The 15759-nt window shown below is 35.7% G+C and overlaps 1 protein-coding gene across 1 annotated transcript; it reads left to right on the top strand.

Annotated features, from left to right (window-relative positions):
* Positions 1–2629: 2629 nt before the first annotated feature.
* LOC149840756 (ribosomal RNA-processing protein 8-like) lies at positions 2630–12283 on the top strand. The gene is made up of 10 exons (XM_090004544.1): positions 2630–2952; positions 3037–3098; positions 3319–3370; positions 9051–9165; positions 9659–9753; positions 11262–11368; positions 11496–11610; positions 11690–11734; positions 11836–11934; positions 12012–12283. Exons 1-9 carry the CDS (start codon positions 2737–2739, stop codon positions 11902–11904), a joined length of 876 nt encoding a protein of 291 aa, XP_089860670.1. The 5' UTR covers positions 2630–2736; the 3' UTR covers positions 11905–11934; positions 12012–12283.
* The last annotated feature ends 3476 nt before the right edge of the window (positions 12284–15759 follow it).

The raw sequence follows: 15759 nt of genomic DNA, 5'->3' as shown, positions 1-15759 counted from the left end.
CAAACTCAGAGAAAGAGAGACAGATATGGCAGGTTGTACGGCCCCGCTGTGAGAGCAGTTATCATCATATTGTATATGACATATTCCATCACCGTGACACATTCCACTTAATAGAGGTACGTGTGGGTTGCACTCTCACATATCCTACGGTTCCCAAGTGAGATGTGTGATGGAGATTTAATATAACTGAAGACCGGTTATATACAATATGACCGGAAATGCTGTCTTTGGATGTGACTGAGAAATAGAGAGACGGCTGGCTGGCTCAATAGAGAGAGGCAGGGCCCGGTGTATAAAATCAGTGGTTGATAATATCTTTTCTTTTTTCTTTGATCAAGGGAAAACACTTCTGTCACCAACCGCACATTGACATGCCTCTGATTGGTAAAATCCTTGGGGTCCTTCCTACTCACTCACCGAGGGGTTTGGAACCCGCGAAACATTTTCCCTCTTATGGGTACCAAAATTACTCAAGTTGATTATGTGAATGCAAGAAAATTAAAGAGTAGCCTATATTGAAACTACAGTGAAAAGAAGCTTCTATGGGCTGCCAACTTTTTCTGTGGCGGGTAACGTGATTTTAGTTTCCTATGGCCACATTTGCACACTACTACACAAAGGATGAGATTTTCACTAAATTAAAGAGGGAAAATATTGGCTACGCTTGTGTGTTTGAAAAAAGATAAAAAATAAATAAAAAATATTATTTAAACAGGTATGGTCGAGTCTGGTTCATGGAATCCTTATAGGATCTGGGTATGATTTTTCTTATGGTGGGTCTGATCAGACTGGGGTCCGGACCGGGTACCATAATCTCAAATCAGGTCTGGATTTAAACCTGACCCGTTGACACACCTAGCTTTGATAGTTTCTTGGATGTAGAGTGATTGTTACGTGTGTATAAATCATGTGTTATCTTTATGGCTTTGGTTTATAGATGTTTTGCATGAACCAATTAAAAGAGTTACTTCATAAATTCATATAACAAGAGCCCGTGAAATACAAACTGTTAAAGGAAAGATGCTTCGAAGGAGAAAAAACAGTTACACACGAAAATGAGCATTTTACATGGTTCAACAAGAATTACCTATGTTCATGACCGCACTGAGCTTTCTTTATTGATTGTGATACACAATACAGAGAAAGATGTTTCCTTAAATAGGAGGAGTCTATGAATTTTGAACTGAGTCTACTAGTATTACTGGATACATCAGAGTATAGATACATCAGAGCATAGGATAAAATTATATAACTACACTAAAAAAAAAATGGCATGGGGGACTAACCCCTCCCACCCCCTTTAACTTATTGTGACGTTGGATCCACAGAAATTGTAAATTTATATATAGCTTGGAAATAGGCTTCACACTCTTCCAACACAAACAAGGATTTACCACTAGTCAGACTAACCTTTATTTTAAGTTGAGCCAAGAGCTTTTTTGTTAGAATATGTTGGACTTAATGGCCTTTTGGGGTTTTTTCTCAGCTTGATTTTTGCGGAGTTGAATCTATAGCATTTCATCCATAGCCAAATTGATCTTAGGTGCTTTATACATGTAGATAATTTTGCCATCCTTTTAAATGGGCCTTCAACTCATTCTAAGCAACGTAAGTTCATTTTCTTCTGAAGTAGGTTCATGTAGGATCATTAATTCCATCCAAATCAAAAACCAAAACTTGGAAAATCTTACTTGGATTTGGTTTCTCAGAGACATATTAGTTGGTAAGAAACTGTGATTTAGGAATTCATGGATTGAATATGATGTTTGAGTCACTGGAATATGAAAAACTAGAATATGAGAACTAGAAATAGGGGCATTTTCAACACTTTTTTTGCAAATCCAACAATGTGGATGTGCTTGGCATGGTGAATTTGCTAGGAATCAACCATTGGATCATGTATTTTTTATGAAAAAAATGTGATTTTTGAATGCTTGAATATTTATGAAATTATGAGCCATTGATTTTAAAGCCTCAAAAAAATCTCGTTTATGCATCCAAATCCGACAATACAAGAGTGGGTTCTTATAAAACCAAGCATGCAGATCACATGTGTATGGTTAGATTCAAGAGAAAAGAACAAAAAAATCATGAAAATCATGGTTCACACATTAGTTCTCATATTCTAGTGATTCTATGATGCATTATCTAAACATAATACCCCATGTCTAGGTTATTTTCTATTCAAGTACAAAACATTAGTCAGAGAAAATTTTGGCTACATTCATAGGTTATAAACTCCCTGGTTAAAACTCTTAGGGGTGCCAAATCTTACCCCATGAATGTGTTTAGCATAGTGAAAATAGTAGGAATCAAACCTGGGAACATATTTTTTTTTGACATAAAATACGCTCTATTGAGGGTTAAAAATTCGATACGTTATAGGCCATTGATTTTCCACCCCTTGCAAAATCGTGAAAAGATCAGGTGCAATATGATTGCACAAATATTTGTGCACCTGATCACCCTCGGGAAAGGGCATGTCAGTTGTGGTGCTTAATGAACAAATTTTGTGCCATGTGATTGCACCCAGACTCTGCAAAACCTTACCTCTTTCGACTGTAGCTCAATACAAGTGGGACCCAAAGAGGGGTGTGGTTTGTGGTGGTAAACGCTAGGTGAAATTGCTTCTCACCCAGCGTTTTTTACAGGATCCGCTCTCCCCAGCTACCTTCATTACCGATTTCGAGTGTGTTTCGTTTCCGTCGACAAGCACCACAAAGGCAGCGGGCGCAGATGCAGAGCTCCGATAGGGAGCGCAAGAGAGGGAAGCGCAACGACTCCCCTCTCGCCCAAGCAAGAGCAAGCGCAACCGACGACGTCGCCCGGCAGCGCACAACCCCACCGAAGCGCCAAAGGCAATCATCATCGTCATCTGAATCCCATCGCTCCAATCCTAATGCCCCTTCACAACCCGTCCCAAAGCCACCCGCCTCATATCTTCTCCAAAAGGTATCCATCATCGTCGTTTTCTCGATACAATTCAGTCCGTTTCTCCTTCTAATGTGGACTTTATTCATGCTGCGAATCTTTCAGATGCGAGCGAAGTTGTCCGGCGGTCATTTCCGGATGCTCAACGAGAAGTTGTACACTAGCAGGTCGGTCTTTTCTGATTGAATCATATTGGGTTTTTAACTGTTCGGTTTATCTAACGTTTGATTCTTTTATGGGATTTCGTCGAAGAAGACTAGTAAGAGTGGCTTAGTTTTTTGCTAGATCTATTGTTGCTACTTTAGACAACTATGTCATATGCTTATTCCTTGTTTGCAGGCGCATTATCTCTGATAATTTTTTTTTCTGTGTTTTACTTTTTTGCAGTGGAAATGAAGCATTCGATCTCTTCAAAGAGGACCCAGCACTATTTGATGCGGTACCTTTTGTCGCTTTGACACTTTGTTATTATCTGTTTTTTACTTAAAGTGGCTTTGTGCTTGATGAGACTAACATGCAAGACCGCTACGCCAGTAAAGAATATGTGGGTTGATGACTTCATTAAAGAATATGTATACCAAATATTCCACAGTAAAGATAAGGACTCAAATGTTGAAAAAAGAGAAGCCAAATTAGATTCAAGCAGTTTGACCTCTTCTGGCATACAAAGGACTGAAACCTACACACTTTAACTAATCGACCTGCTTTTCTTGTTGTTAGGTTAAATTAATTCAATTGTAATGCCTACTCCCACGTTGCATCAGATTTTTGGCGTTAGACCAATCTTGACTTTATGATATTGTGGGTATCTCTTTCCACAATGTAATTGATGAATGAGATTTCGAGTAAGCGTTTACAAAATCTTCTGGTAGGACTGAGGGATCATGATTAGAAAGAGGGGAAAAGAAAAAGAAACAGTTGATGAGGGTAAGATGGGGAGCAAGAAAAAGGCAGGAAAAGATAGTGAGGAATTGTAAGTAGATTATGTAAAGGTTATGAGATGAATCACCATAGGCAACAAGATCCTCACACGCACTCTATGATCACAGATTGATCAGCACATACACACACATGCAAGAAACGACTTAACTTTGTTCAGCTTAATGATGCCTACGTCCGCGACCAATAAGGTCTCTCTCTCTCTCTCTCTCTCTCTCTCTCTCTCTCTCTCTCTCTCTCTCTCTCTCTTATGCTCCTTTGAGAGTGAGGAGCTTGTATTTATAGATGGATGGGGCGGTACACATGGATAGGTCTCCAACCAACTTCTCCTTTTTACGTTGGTTGGGACTCCTTTGTTTTCAAGAGGTATGATCACATGTAGTCTCCTTCAATGTTGTACTTATCGTACGATGCCGTATGACACAAATCGTTACTATTTAGAATATCGATATGATACATACTCGTATCGCGATACGAGTGCGTATTGTATCGCACGATATAGGGTGTATTGTATTGTATCATACGTTACAAGGTCAACACTCTTAAAAAATGACTAAATCATAATTGTTCAGTTTTGGGCTTTAAAGACCTCTTGAGGGTTGACTCCCTGATTTGTTTACAAGCCATTAGACAGATATCCACGCACCCTAGGACTTGTGACAGCGATTTGGGGGCTGATCCGTGCACAAGAGAGAAGAATTTTGCCGTTTGCTAAAGTAAAAATGCATTTTCACTATTTTTTCACTCAAGGAAGTGGGTTAAGGTAAAAAATATTTATTATGAGTAAAATTACAAAGTTATCGTCCAATTTTTTTTGCTTCGGAGGTGGAGATTAGAGATTTATATCAAGGTAGAAATCAAGCTCCATACTCCAACAAAGATGACATCAAATGATCTGGCATGACACATAAAACACTCGAAAAAAAAATAGAAAAGTCAAAAAGAAAGGTTTTTTCTTTTTAAAAATTCTAAAAGACAACATAAAAGGTTTTCTAGAGATTTTCAAAGAAAATAAGATGGGTTATCAAAATAGTTCTATTTATAAAATCAACCATTTTTTACCTTTCATGATGGATTGGATCTATGTTACTAGGACACGGCTGATCAGGCCACATACTCGTGTCGACATGACCCGACATGCGTACGGGTACTAGGTGCGACACGGGTACATGGGCTTGTGGTTCAAGTAGAGTTCAACTAAAACCCAACCCAAAATGGACACTCGTTTTTTTTTGTTTTTATTTCCTGTGAAACCTCCCCCTTCCCACCCTCATCAGAGAGAGAGAGAGAGAGAGAGAGAGAGAGGTGTGCTGGCGTCTTCATCGTCTTTGTCTTCTCTTTGTTTTCCTTGGTGGAGAGAGAGAGGGGGTTACGAGAAACCTTCCCCATCTCTCATAAATAAAACCTCCCCCATCCCTCATAAACAAAAAGTGAACGAGTGGGGTAGGGGGTTCTCAATTATACCCTTATCTTTCACTTTTAAAAGGAGAAAAAAAAGGGGTATTTTCGAGAACCCCTACCCCCTCATAAATGAAAAAAAAGGTGGGGGCAGGAGTTTTTGAAAAAGACCCCTCATAAATGAAAACTTTTCATTTTTCCTCCTCAATTTTTTAGAAATTACACAAATACAAAAACTATGGTTTTTTAAATTTTCATTCCCCTCTTTTTTTTTTTGGAAAATTACATATAGACCTCAATATGGATCCACATACGATCTAGACCCAAACCTTTTATATATCTATATATATAGCCATGCCCCCGTACCCTCATTTTTAAAATTGTCGTGTTGTACCCTCCGTACTCGTACCCATACCCAGGAGAAATCATATTCAACAACAACTACGCCTTCATCCCAAAACAATTGGGGTCGGCAATATGAACCAAAAAGAAATCATATTAAAACATATTTTTATTGATCAATTAGAATTGCCTCTTAGGACTTATGACTGCTCAAAAAGTCACTCATTCCTGGTAATGCGGGAGAAGCCATCGAGAAGTTACTAAACATCGTAAAGATTCTTGGCATTAGTATAGCTATTCCTCCCATTTCGTTAAGATAACAAAGATGTATTCTATCATAACTTGTTCCTGCCAGGGAAAAAAGTGCAGCACCAATAAATCCATGAGAGATTATTTGTAAAATGACTTCATTGAGTCTCGTATCGGTTATAGAACTAATTCCTATTATTACTAAACCCATATGAGATACGAAAGAATAGGCTATTCTCTTTTTTAAATTGCGTTGACCGAGAGAAGTTGAAGCTGCATAGATTATTTGAATAGTTCTTCCACTTATTTGATGGGATGGTCAAGAGATTATCTATGGTTAAAATCTTCACAACTTATCAACATATATAATCCTTTAGGTATGAATAGTTTATCCGTCTGGGCGTGGATGTTCTTATTTGGTCATCTTGTTTGGGCTACTGGATTCATGTTCTTAATTTTCTAGCATGGATATTGACAGGAATTGATTGAAACTTTAGCATGGGCTCATGAATGCACACCTTTGGCTAATTTGATTCGTTGGAAGGATAAACCAATGGCTCTTTCCATTGTACAAGCAAGCCCATTTAGACACTGACTAGTCCGCCTAGTCAGTGTAGGCTAAGTAAAACACCTAGGCTTTGCAATTTCTAGGTGGGTACCTTAAAAGGTACCAATTTTGTCAACTAGGCACTGACTAAGGTGCCTAGTCGGCGACTAAGTTGCCTCTCCCTAGGCATGAGGGTAGTTTAGTTATTTATTATTCATATATATATATATATATTTTATTATTTTTTGTATATATATCATTGTATGTATGTATGTGTGTTTGTGTGGTTTGTTCTGTGAATTCATGAAAACATGCGTAGTTATTATATTTATATATGTGTGTGCTACTTTGCTTTTGGGATTTTTTTTTGTGAAACATTGAAAGCATGCACAATTAATTTTAATTGATTATGTTTTTTATATATGTGTGTGTTACTTTGTTTCTGATGATTTTTTCTATAAAAGCTTGAAAGCATGTTTAACATTATGAATTATGTAATATGTTATTTATATATGTATGTAGTATTGTGCTTCTGTGAAAGGTTGAAAGCATATTTTGTTGATTATATTGAATATGTTATGAATAATTGAAATATATATATATGTATATTTTAGTTATGTATATTAATATATTTTGTGAAAGCATGTGTAATTTTGTACTTGTGTAATGAAATCATCTTATTAGTAAAAGAATTAAACATATTTTTATGTATATTTTGTGTATTTTTTTATATTTAATTGGGGTACCGACTAGTTCGATTAGTCTCACCTAGTTCTTGACTAGTCTTTTAAAGGGTCTACTCACTAGGCACTGCCTAGTGCTTTTGACTACATAGATGGCAATGAGGCACTCAAGTAATGAATGCAAACCAATTGAAAATCGAGTGCGCAACTATTGCCATCTATTTAGCTAGGACACGACACTTAGGGTGTCATACTCGTGTAGACAGGGGTACTGGTATCTGGACACGGCAAATGCCGTGTCTTATATTATATTATATATTTTTAATATATAATATATATTTTAATATATAATATATATTTTAAATATATAATATATATTTTAAATATATAGTATATATTTTAGATATATAATATATTTTTTTGTATATATTTAGTTGTGTCTCCGTACCCACATTTTTTTGAATTGTTGTACCCGTACTCGTACTCAGGTGACATAGATTGCCGTAATAATTTTGTTTATGTAATATTAAAGTATGAGTCTTGTGGCATGTTCTTAATTGCAAGATATTTAATATTTTGCATTGTTCTTGTGAGATATGCATGCAATATTATCTATGATTATATAATAGTTGATGATTGGTGATGTCTTATGCAGCTCATAGAGACATAAATTCTTCATATGTGATTTTATGCAATTCATCATTGTTTCATGTGATATGATTTTTTTAAAGATTTTGCTTTTTTTTTCTTGATTTTTTAGTTTTTTTTGTAAAATTTTTATTAAAATTTTACGATATGATATTTTACTGTCTTAATTTGGGCCTGACCGATACGGGTAACCATACGATACTTACAACCTTTGTCTCCTTAATAATAGAGATTTCATCAATTTGGGATACAATTAGAATTCTTGTGGCCTTTTTCACGTTGAACTCTCTTGGACTCATCACATGAAGACTCCTTATAAGGCATGGACTCCTTGTCACTTCAAAAGATTAGAGATGAAAGTGGGAACAAAATCTATATTTTGTGGAAATAAATGAGATAGGAATTACAGTCGTGACCCTGAAATGTTATTCTGCTTAGGCAGTGCTATATTTTATTTTTTCGTTGGAAGATCCAAGTCAGAGGTCATTAAGCTTCTTAAAATTTAGGAAAAATATTTTTTTTGCAAAAATTTGTGATGTACTTGAGTCAAACTAGTTTTGTTTTTCCTTTTCTGAAAAAAAAAGCATAAGAGTGACAAAAGGAGAAGAAGCTCCCAGTGCTCTTAGGAGACCTCAGCTGTGCTGTATCTTCGCATTCTTATCTGGTCTGCACAATGGTTGCTTATGGTAGTTCCATTGGGTATTGTTGGTGAACATTTTTTTCCTTTTTTTTTGGAGAAAATACCATGGGCGTTCAGAATTGCCCTTATGAACCCTGTTTTTGTTAACGTTATTATCTCTCATTTTCAAATGAAGTTGGGAAATGACTAGAACAGTTAGATGATTCTGTTGGAAGATTGTAAACAGCTGCAAAATTTCCCCAAGTTTTTGCACTTTGAGTGATGGAAACTTGCTCTGATTGGCTTATGGGTGATTTTTTTGGGGTGTTGAAACAGTCCAAACAAGTTTTCTTTTCTAAAGGTGCATTTGTTTGTAGCAAAATAATAATGCCATGGATGCCTTTGAAGTTCAAGTTTTCCTTCTTTACAAACGGTATTAATTATGTTTAGTGATGGGCCCATTATGGTACTCTTGTAGCATGTCATTCATGCCTCGAATTTGAAACTGTGTGCTCTATTGAAATAACATGTCTGTGAATTGTGTTCAAAGCTTCTGTTTTGTTTCTTTTATTAACTATTTTTAAATGTGTTGTCCGTTATGCAGTGTTTGTGAACTGCTAGTTTAATATTTTCAGAGCTTGTTTTCTTCTTAATGGATTTTCTGCCTTTCATGATGTACAATGTATGGTTTCAGTATCATGCAGGATACCAAGAGCAGATGTCTCACTGGCCAGAACAGCCCGTGGATAGCATAATCAAGTGGCTCAAGGATCACAGCCCTTCATTGGTGGTTGCTGATTTTGGCTGTGGTGAGTAGTTTTTCTGATAAATCTCTGTGAATTTTTTAAAATAATAAAATTAAAAGTAGAAAAATTGATTTTTTCCAAGAGATATTGAAGATAAATCGAAATGTATTCATTTTCACTGTTTAATTTACCATGATATTTTTATTTTCTTCATATTTTTACTTTTCTTTTTTAACAGTTTAAATAAGATATTTCTTTATTCTTCATATTCTTTATGTTTTAAAAACATTTCTTCACATCTTTGCTGAAAATATTACTGAAACACATTTTTCTTATTTTTTGCATTATTTTTTATTTTAATATTTTTAAATGTTAATATTTTCTAAAAAAAAATCAGAAAACTATATTTCTACACGATCTTTCCTGTAAACCAATATATAAGCTATGATATATATATATATATATATATATATATATATATATATATATATATATATACACACACACACACACACACACTATGATTCTGATTCACTCTCATCTGTAATTAATGTAGGAGATGCACGCATTGCAAAAAGTATAAAGAATACTGTCTTCTCCATTGATCTTGTCTCAAATGATCCTCTTGTAATTGCTTGTGACATGTCTAAGGTATGTGTAAGGTTTCTTGGTTTTGTTTGGTTAATATTATGATCTATCAAGTGATTTTATATGTTCTATATCATGTGGACACTTCATTTTTATTCCCATGTTGGATCCCAACATATAATGGATTACTCCATAAAATCGTATGATGTGCCTTTGGGTCTGTCTTTTACTGTGTAAATTCTCTCTGTCATGCTCTGTGATCAATCTGCCCATCTACTATTTCATGACAGGAATTGTCACTATGGCATTCTTAATATTCTCAGGTTGTTAGTTGTGTTCCTGTAGTCTTTATGTAATTGTGTTGGTAATATATCCACGAGGTTTAATGGTAGTTTGCGTTATCTGAAGAATAGAAGTATGGGATATCTCAACTTGTATGAGCTAGGATTAATTCCTAACATGGTATTGGAGTTGCAGCCATGAATTTTTGGGATAGCAACTTGCTATTAAATCTTGGTTCTCTTTTTCCTTTTTGTTTTTGTGCTTTCTAGTCATTGTTTCTTTCATCTTTTCATTTAGCTCCCCTATTGTCTTGATGTTTTGCATCTCAAATTTCTGATTTTATTATCTATTATGCACTTCAAGTAAGTAGTTGGGCTGTCAATGGGTTGGATCAATGTTGGGTTGGGTTCAACCGTAATCCGACCCTACATATATAAGCCAGAATCGTGTTCAAACTTGGTTACTAGTTTGAGATGGGGAAAAACCATATACGACCTTATTTTCTTTTCATATTCTCAAATTTGTTTGAAACATGTTGTTCAACCTGTAAATTATAATCTGGATCAGGTTGTAAATTCAACCCAACCTGATAGAACCTACCATTTAAGGAAACATTGGTGCTGAGAAGCTAGAATTGTTCTATAGTCAACAAACATTGTACCATTCATGCAACTAAATGACAGTCCTAGTTACACATTTTTTGGTTGAATATTGAAGGATTTTTTTATAAGAAATAATTAAGAATAATCTGTTCTAGAAATAGATGACATGTTAATGGTGGTGCTATTTCTCTAATAATCTTTTGTTTCTGTTGTCTTATTTGTTTTGTATCATAATTATTGTATATTGTTACTTTATGAGGATATTTCAGTGATATATGCCCGAAAGAGGGTGCAAGTAAGGCCTAGTCATCCTTCCGAGGTATTTTTGAGAAGGAACCACCTGTTGTGATTCTCCTCTCATTCCTCTCCTTTAACACAGTTTTTCGCAATTTCCTCATCAATATATGACACATCAAAACAAATGGTGATTGCAGAATTGTTGAATAAAGTCAATTGCATAATGCTGCAAACCCAGACATCTTTAAAGTGATCCTGGTACAAATGATGCTTTACAGTTGAGCAACTCAGTCCATAAAAATAAGATGGATTTCATGTATGCTCATATTTATAGCTCCTGGCTGCCACTGTCAGCAAATCATCTTTTACTGAACATAATTGATCTATGCATTTGAAACTTTTATTTCAATCATTTTGTTAATGTGCTTTTGCATGTAATCTGGATGACAGACACCCCTGACTTCTTCATCGATAGATGTTGCTGTTTTCTGCCTTTCCTTAATGGGAACAAACTTTCCAGGTTACCTCGAGGAGGCTCACAGGGTTCTTAAACCAGGGTTAGTATATTTCACCAATCATTTATTAATTGCGAATTTCTGTGTGTCCTCTCTATGAGAAGCATATCCATATCTTTAAAAGTTGCTTTAATCCCATCAAACTGTGTTTGTTCCTTTGTGTCTCCAGTGGTTGGCTACTGATAGCAGAAGTTAAGAGCAGGTTTGACCCAAACAGTGGAGGTGCGGATCCCAGTATGTTCTCAAAATGTGTCCACAAGCTAGGTTTCACTGCAGTGTCTAAGGTAAGTTTAGTCATATACGTCCGTTTCATACACCTGTGGAAATAGATCACAATGTGATAATCATTTAACTACTGTGCAGGACTTCTCAAATAAAATGTTCATCCTTCTTTTCTTCAAGAAGATGGTATAATACATCATATTTTGATTGTCTTGCAATCGCTTTCTGTTTTTCATATGCATAACATTCCAGAAACTTTACAGATTTTCCTGCTGCTGATATTGCAGGAGACAAATTCATTGAGGAGCGCTATTTTATGGCCAAGATTGAAGCCCTGTTTATACAAGAGACGTTGAACGAGGGAGCTTAAAGCAGCAATAGCGTTGGTAAAGCCCATTCTGGTTATGCTTTATATCAGTCGGTGGTTTTTCTTTTCTGCTCTACATACCGAATCGATCTTCAGGGAGAGGGTAAATCAGAAGTGTATGAGGATGCATTTTCGGCATTCATGTGCCAGAACAGAAACAGGTGCTCGATCCAAGAAGCACAGGCTATCCGGCAATGCAAATTATGCTACTCTTCTTCCATAATCAAGTCAGCCAAGGCATTGATGTGTTACCATTCATCTGATCTGTGGTATATGCATCAGCCCATGAGGATCATTTTGTCTCATTTCTTGTTTGTCAGATGTTTGTAAATTCCGATTGCAATTTTAATATTTTGCTAGTGTGCTAATTGAACATTTGGACACCACAGTGTGTCATCGTTAGCCATTTACACGTCCCAGAGAAGTTATCAGCCACCAGTTGGTAGTGCCATTTTGTTTGAAAACGGGTTGATGATGATCTATGCGTAGAGGCATGCATCACTTTCTTGTGGTTGTCGTTATATATCTCTTGAAAAAAAAAACAGAATCCACCTCTCTGCTAAAGTTTTTCACTTTTTATATGGTATATTCCTAACCCAGAATGATTTTCTTTGTTGGTTCATATCGCCGACCCCAATTGTTTTGAGATGAAGGCGTAGTTGTTGTTGCTTGTGCACTGTTCCTAAATAGTTTAGAAAGGCAAATTGGAAAATATGGAGACTGATAGGAGTATTTTAAGCATTCTGTTTTCAACTTGGGGGGACTCAGGTGAAACCACTGACGAGTATCTTTTGGTATTACCTATACGAATCATAGGCCTTATTAACACTTTTAGTAATTGGCATGGGTAACTGTAGAAATTTGTGAAACAATGGAAGAAGCGCTCACTCTAGCAGTCTGGGTGAGGTTTGGTCTCCAAATTTTGATCAAATCATACATGGGGTTTGTTTGCCTAAGGATAGGTTTTAGAACTGGAGAGGCATTCGTGGTTAGGATTGAGTTAATAGTCGAGTCATGGCCTAGAAAGTTGAAGTGATACAGAAAGCTGGTCCAGATCGAACTAGATCTGGATGCTACTAGACCACTGCAACAAGCTATCAGGCCCACTTGGATGGGTCCACATTTGGGTCCTATGCAGGTGGGATCCAAACCTTCCTAAACTGCAAGGGATGTCAATGAATAGGATTTTATCTGATATCTGACCAAATTCACTTCCATTTACATGCATTTAATTAGCCCAAACCATATCTGATTATAATCAGACACAGATATGGTTTTGATTTTTTGCTACCGAACCTGACAAATACCCAAATTTGATGGATATCTGAATCTGTTTAATGTAACAAAGCGGATATGGTATGAGCTTTTCACCATCTGAATTCAAATTCGACTAGCCAACATCCGACTAGTTGAATATGGTATTAGCTACCTATCAGAGTCTGAGATGTTTACAACATTAAAACTAGAATAGTACATTTAAAGACAAATTGGTTCCATTGTAACCTCCTTTGGTCATATATATTGTTTTTTTGTTAAATGCAAGCTGGGGTTAGGCAGACCCCTACCAGTTATACAATGATACCATTGGGATTCCAACTTTCAACATCCCAACACAAGGTGATGTGCACTAGCTGCTCCTGCCCGATAAGCGGAGCCCTTTTTTCTTTGAGAGCAGATCAGGTTAACTATCAACTCACTTTATGAAAGTGGTTTGAATGATTTGACATCTTGGCCATCCATTGCTTCATCCCATAAGGACCTCATGGTCCTTGTGTACATTGTGGAGGATGAGGATGCCAAATCACTTTTCTAAAAGTGATTGATCGGTTCTCAGTGGGTATAGGGAAACTTTGATGGCCTGAAATTTGATGAAATAAGAAAATTAATACCATATCTACAATATGGGTTTGCAGCAAACAGATGTGGAGGAAAGCGAAAGGGTTCATGTTTGATTCAGTGTCAGCTCACGTTAAACCACCCCGCAGCTTCATGTTGAATCTATTTTAAGCCCCACTAAGGTCCAAATGTATTGGCATCCGATCACAATTGAACCAAAATCCATCCACGTATGATCTATACTTTATTCTTGAATTAAATCCTGGTTCAACATCCATGGATCACGATGGTTGGAGATGACTTAGTAGGTTCGGATGAAGATCTTTATAGATCCAACATCTATTGGAACAAAGTGAGCTTGTATTGGGGCAGTTTGGGAATGATATAGATTAAGACAAAAATTATAAACAGACAAATTAGAACACCCCCACTCCTTCGTCCTTTCTCCTATTTAAGAATTTTTTGTTGTTTTTAGATAAAATTTATGCTTTTTGATGCTTGACATACAAAAATAAGCACTTCATCCAAACCTATGTGGTGCAGCGGAAGTAACCACAAGTTTAGACTCATCATATATGTTCCGACCAAAAAATCCAAAATATATTTTCTCTGCTATAACACCACTTCAGAAAACTTGTGAACCATTTCAATTCCAAGAAAGTAATGTAGAGGGCTTAGGTCCTTGATAGCAAATTCACAACAAAAATCTTGAATAATATGTTTAATATTATCATATGAATTTCCTATAATAATGATGTCATCAACGTATATGAGAACAAACATATAAAAGTCATTATTATGACAAATGAACAAAGATAAACCAACTTTGGATTCAATAAAGACTAACTTTTCTAAATAGATGTGATATCCCTCAAATCATGTTTGGGGAGCTTCTTTTAATGCACATAAAGTTAGTATGACTTTCACCTTCAAAGTTTGGTGGTTGACTCATATAAACTTATTCTTTTAGAACACCATAAAAAAACATTATTGATATCTAACTGATGAATAAACCAATCAAATTGACAACAACTGATAACACCATCCTAAGAGACATATGCTTGATAATAGGGTTGAAAGTTTTAAAGTAGTCGACTCTTTCTTGTTGTTATACCTGACTATGTTTTCATATGCATGCTTTTTAATTTTATAAATTCACTTACATCCAACAAGATCAGAAGTTTTATCGAGAGAAACATAGGTCTAGGTCTAATTTTGGAAAAGAGTCTTTATTTCCTCTTTTATCGTTTGATGCCACTTAGGTTTGGTGACAACTTGGCCAAAAAGAGGATGGTTCTTATTCTTCTTGACTCATTTCACTTAAGATGACCTCTGAGAGGAGTGTGATATTTGGCTAAAAAAAAATAGTCTAGGTTTTGAAGTTATATCCCCGGATCTTGTAATCGTGTGATGGGCCGGTTATGAGAGGAGTTTGATTTGAGAGATCAACAATAATATTCAAACTTAAAGATGAAGATCTAGACAAGTCAAGTTCACTTGAGTGACTGGGTTGGATAGATAGTAGAATTTTAGGTTCATTTCTAGATCCATGATAAGACTGACTAGTTTGGATTAACATTTCAGGGAAGGGTTTATAGGACGTTCAATAGGTGACACGATTTCAACAGGATTAGGTAAGAGTATTGGGTTTACAGACATGACTCTTTTGAGGAGTTTGAGTTAAGGTTGGATTCTTGATAGGACGAGTTTATGATTTTGGATCCAATTTGACACTTTTTAAAATGTAATAGGCTCCTTCTTTCCTACATAAAGAAAATTTTCTTCATAAAAAATGACATGTCTTGAAATAAAAGTTTTTTTGATAACATGATAATAACGTATGTATCCTTTGTAGTTAAAACTATATCCTATAAAAATACAAGGCTTGGATTTTAGATCAAACTTAGACTTGATATAGGAAACCAAATAAGGACATGTGCAATCGAAAATCTTTAGATGCTTATAACTAGGTACACATTTTAAGTTGAGCTCATATGTTTGGTGTAGG

The sequence above is a fragment of the Nuphar pumila genome, chromosome 4 (genome assembly GCF_984573655.1).
Source record: "Nuphar pumila chromosome 4, dmNupPumi1.hap1.1, whole genome shotgun sequence".
In the NCBI taxonomy this organism is placed as follows: Eukaryota; Viridiplantae; Streptophyta; class Magnoliopsida; order Nymphaeales; family Nymphaeaceae; genus Nuphar; species Nuphar pumila.
Note: the sequence above shows the minus strand (reverse complement) of the source record. Positions and strands in the feature narration are given on the sequence as shown.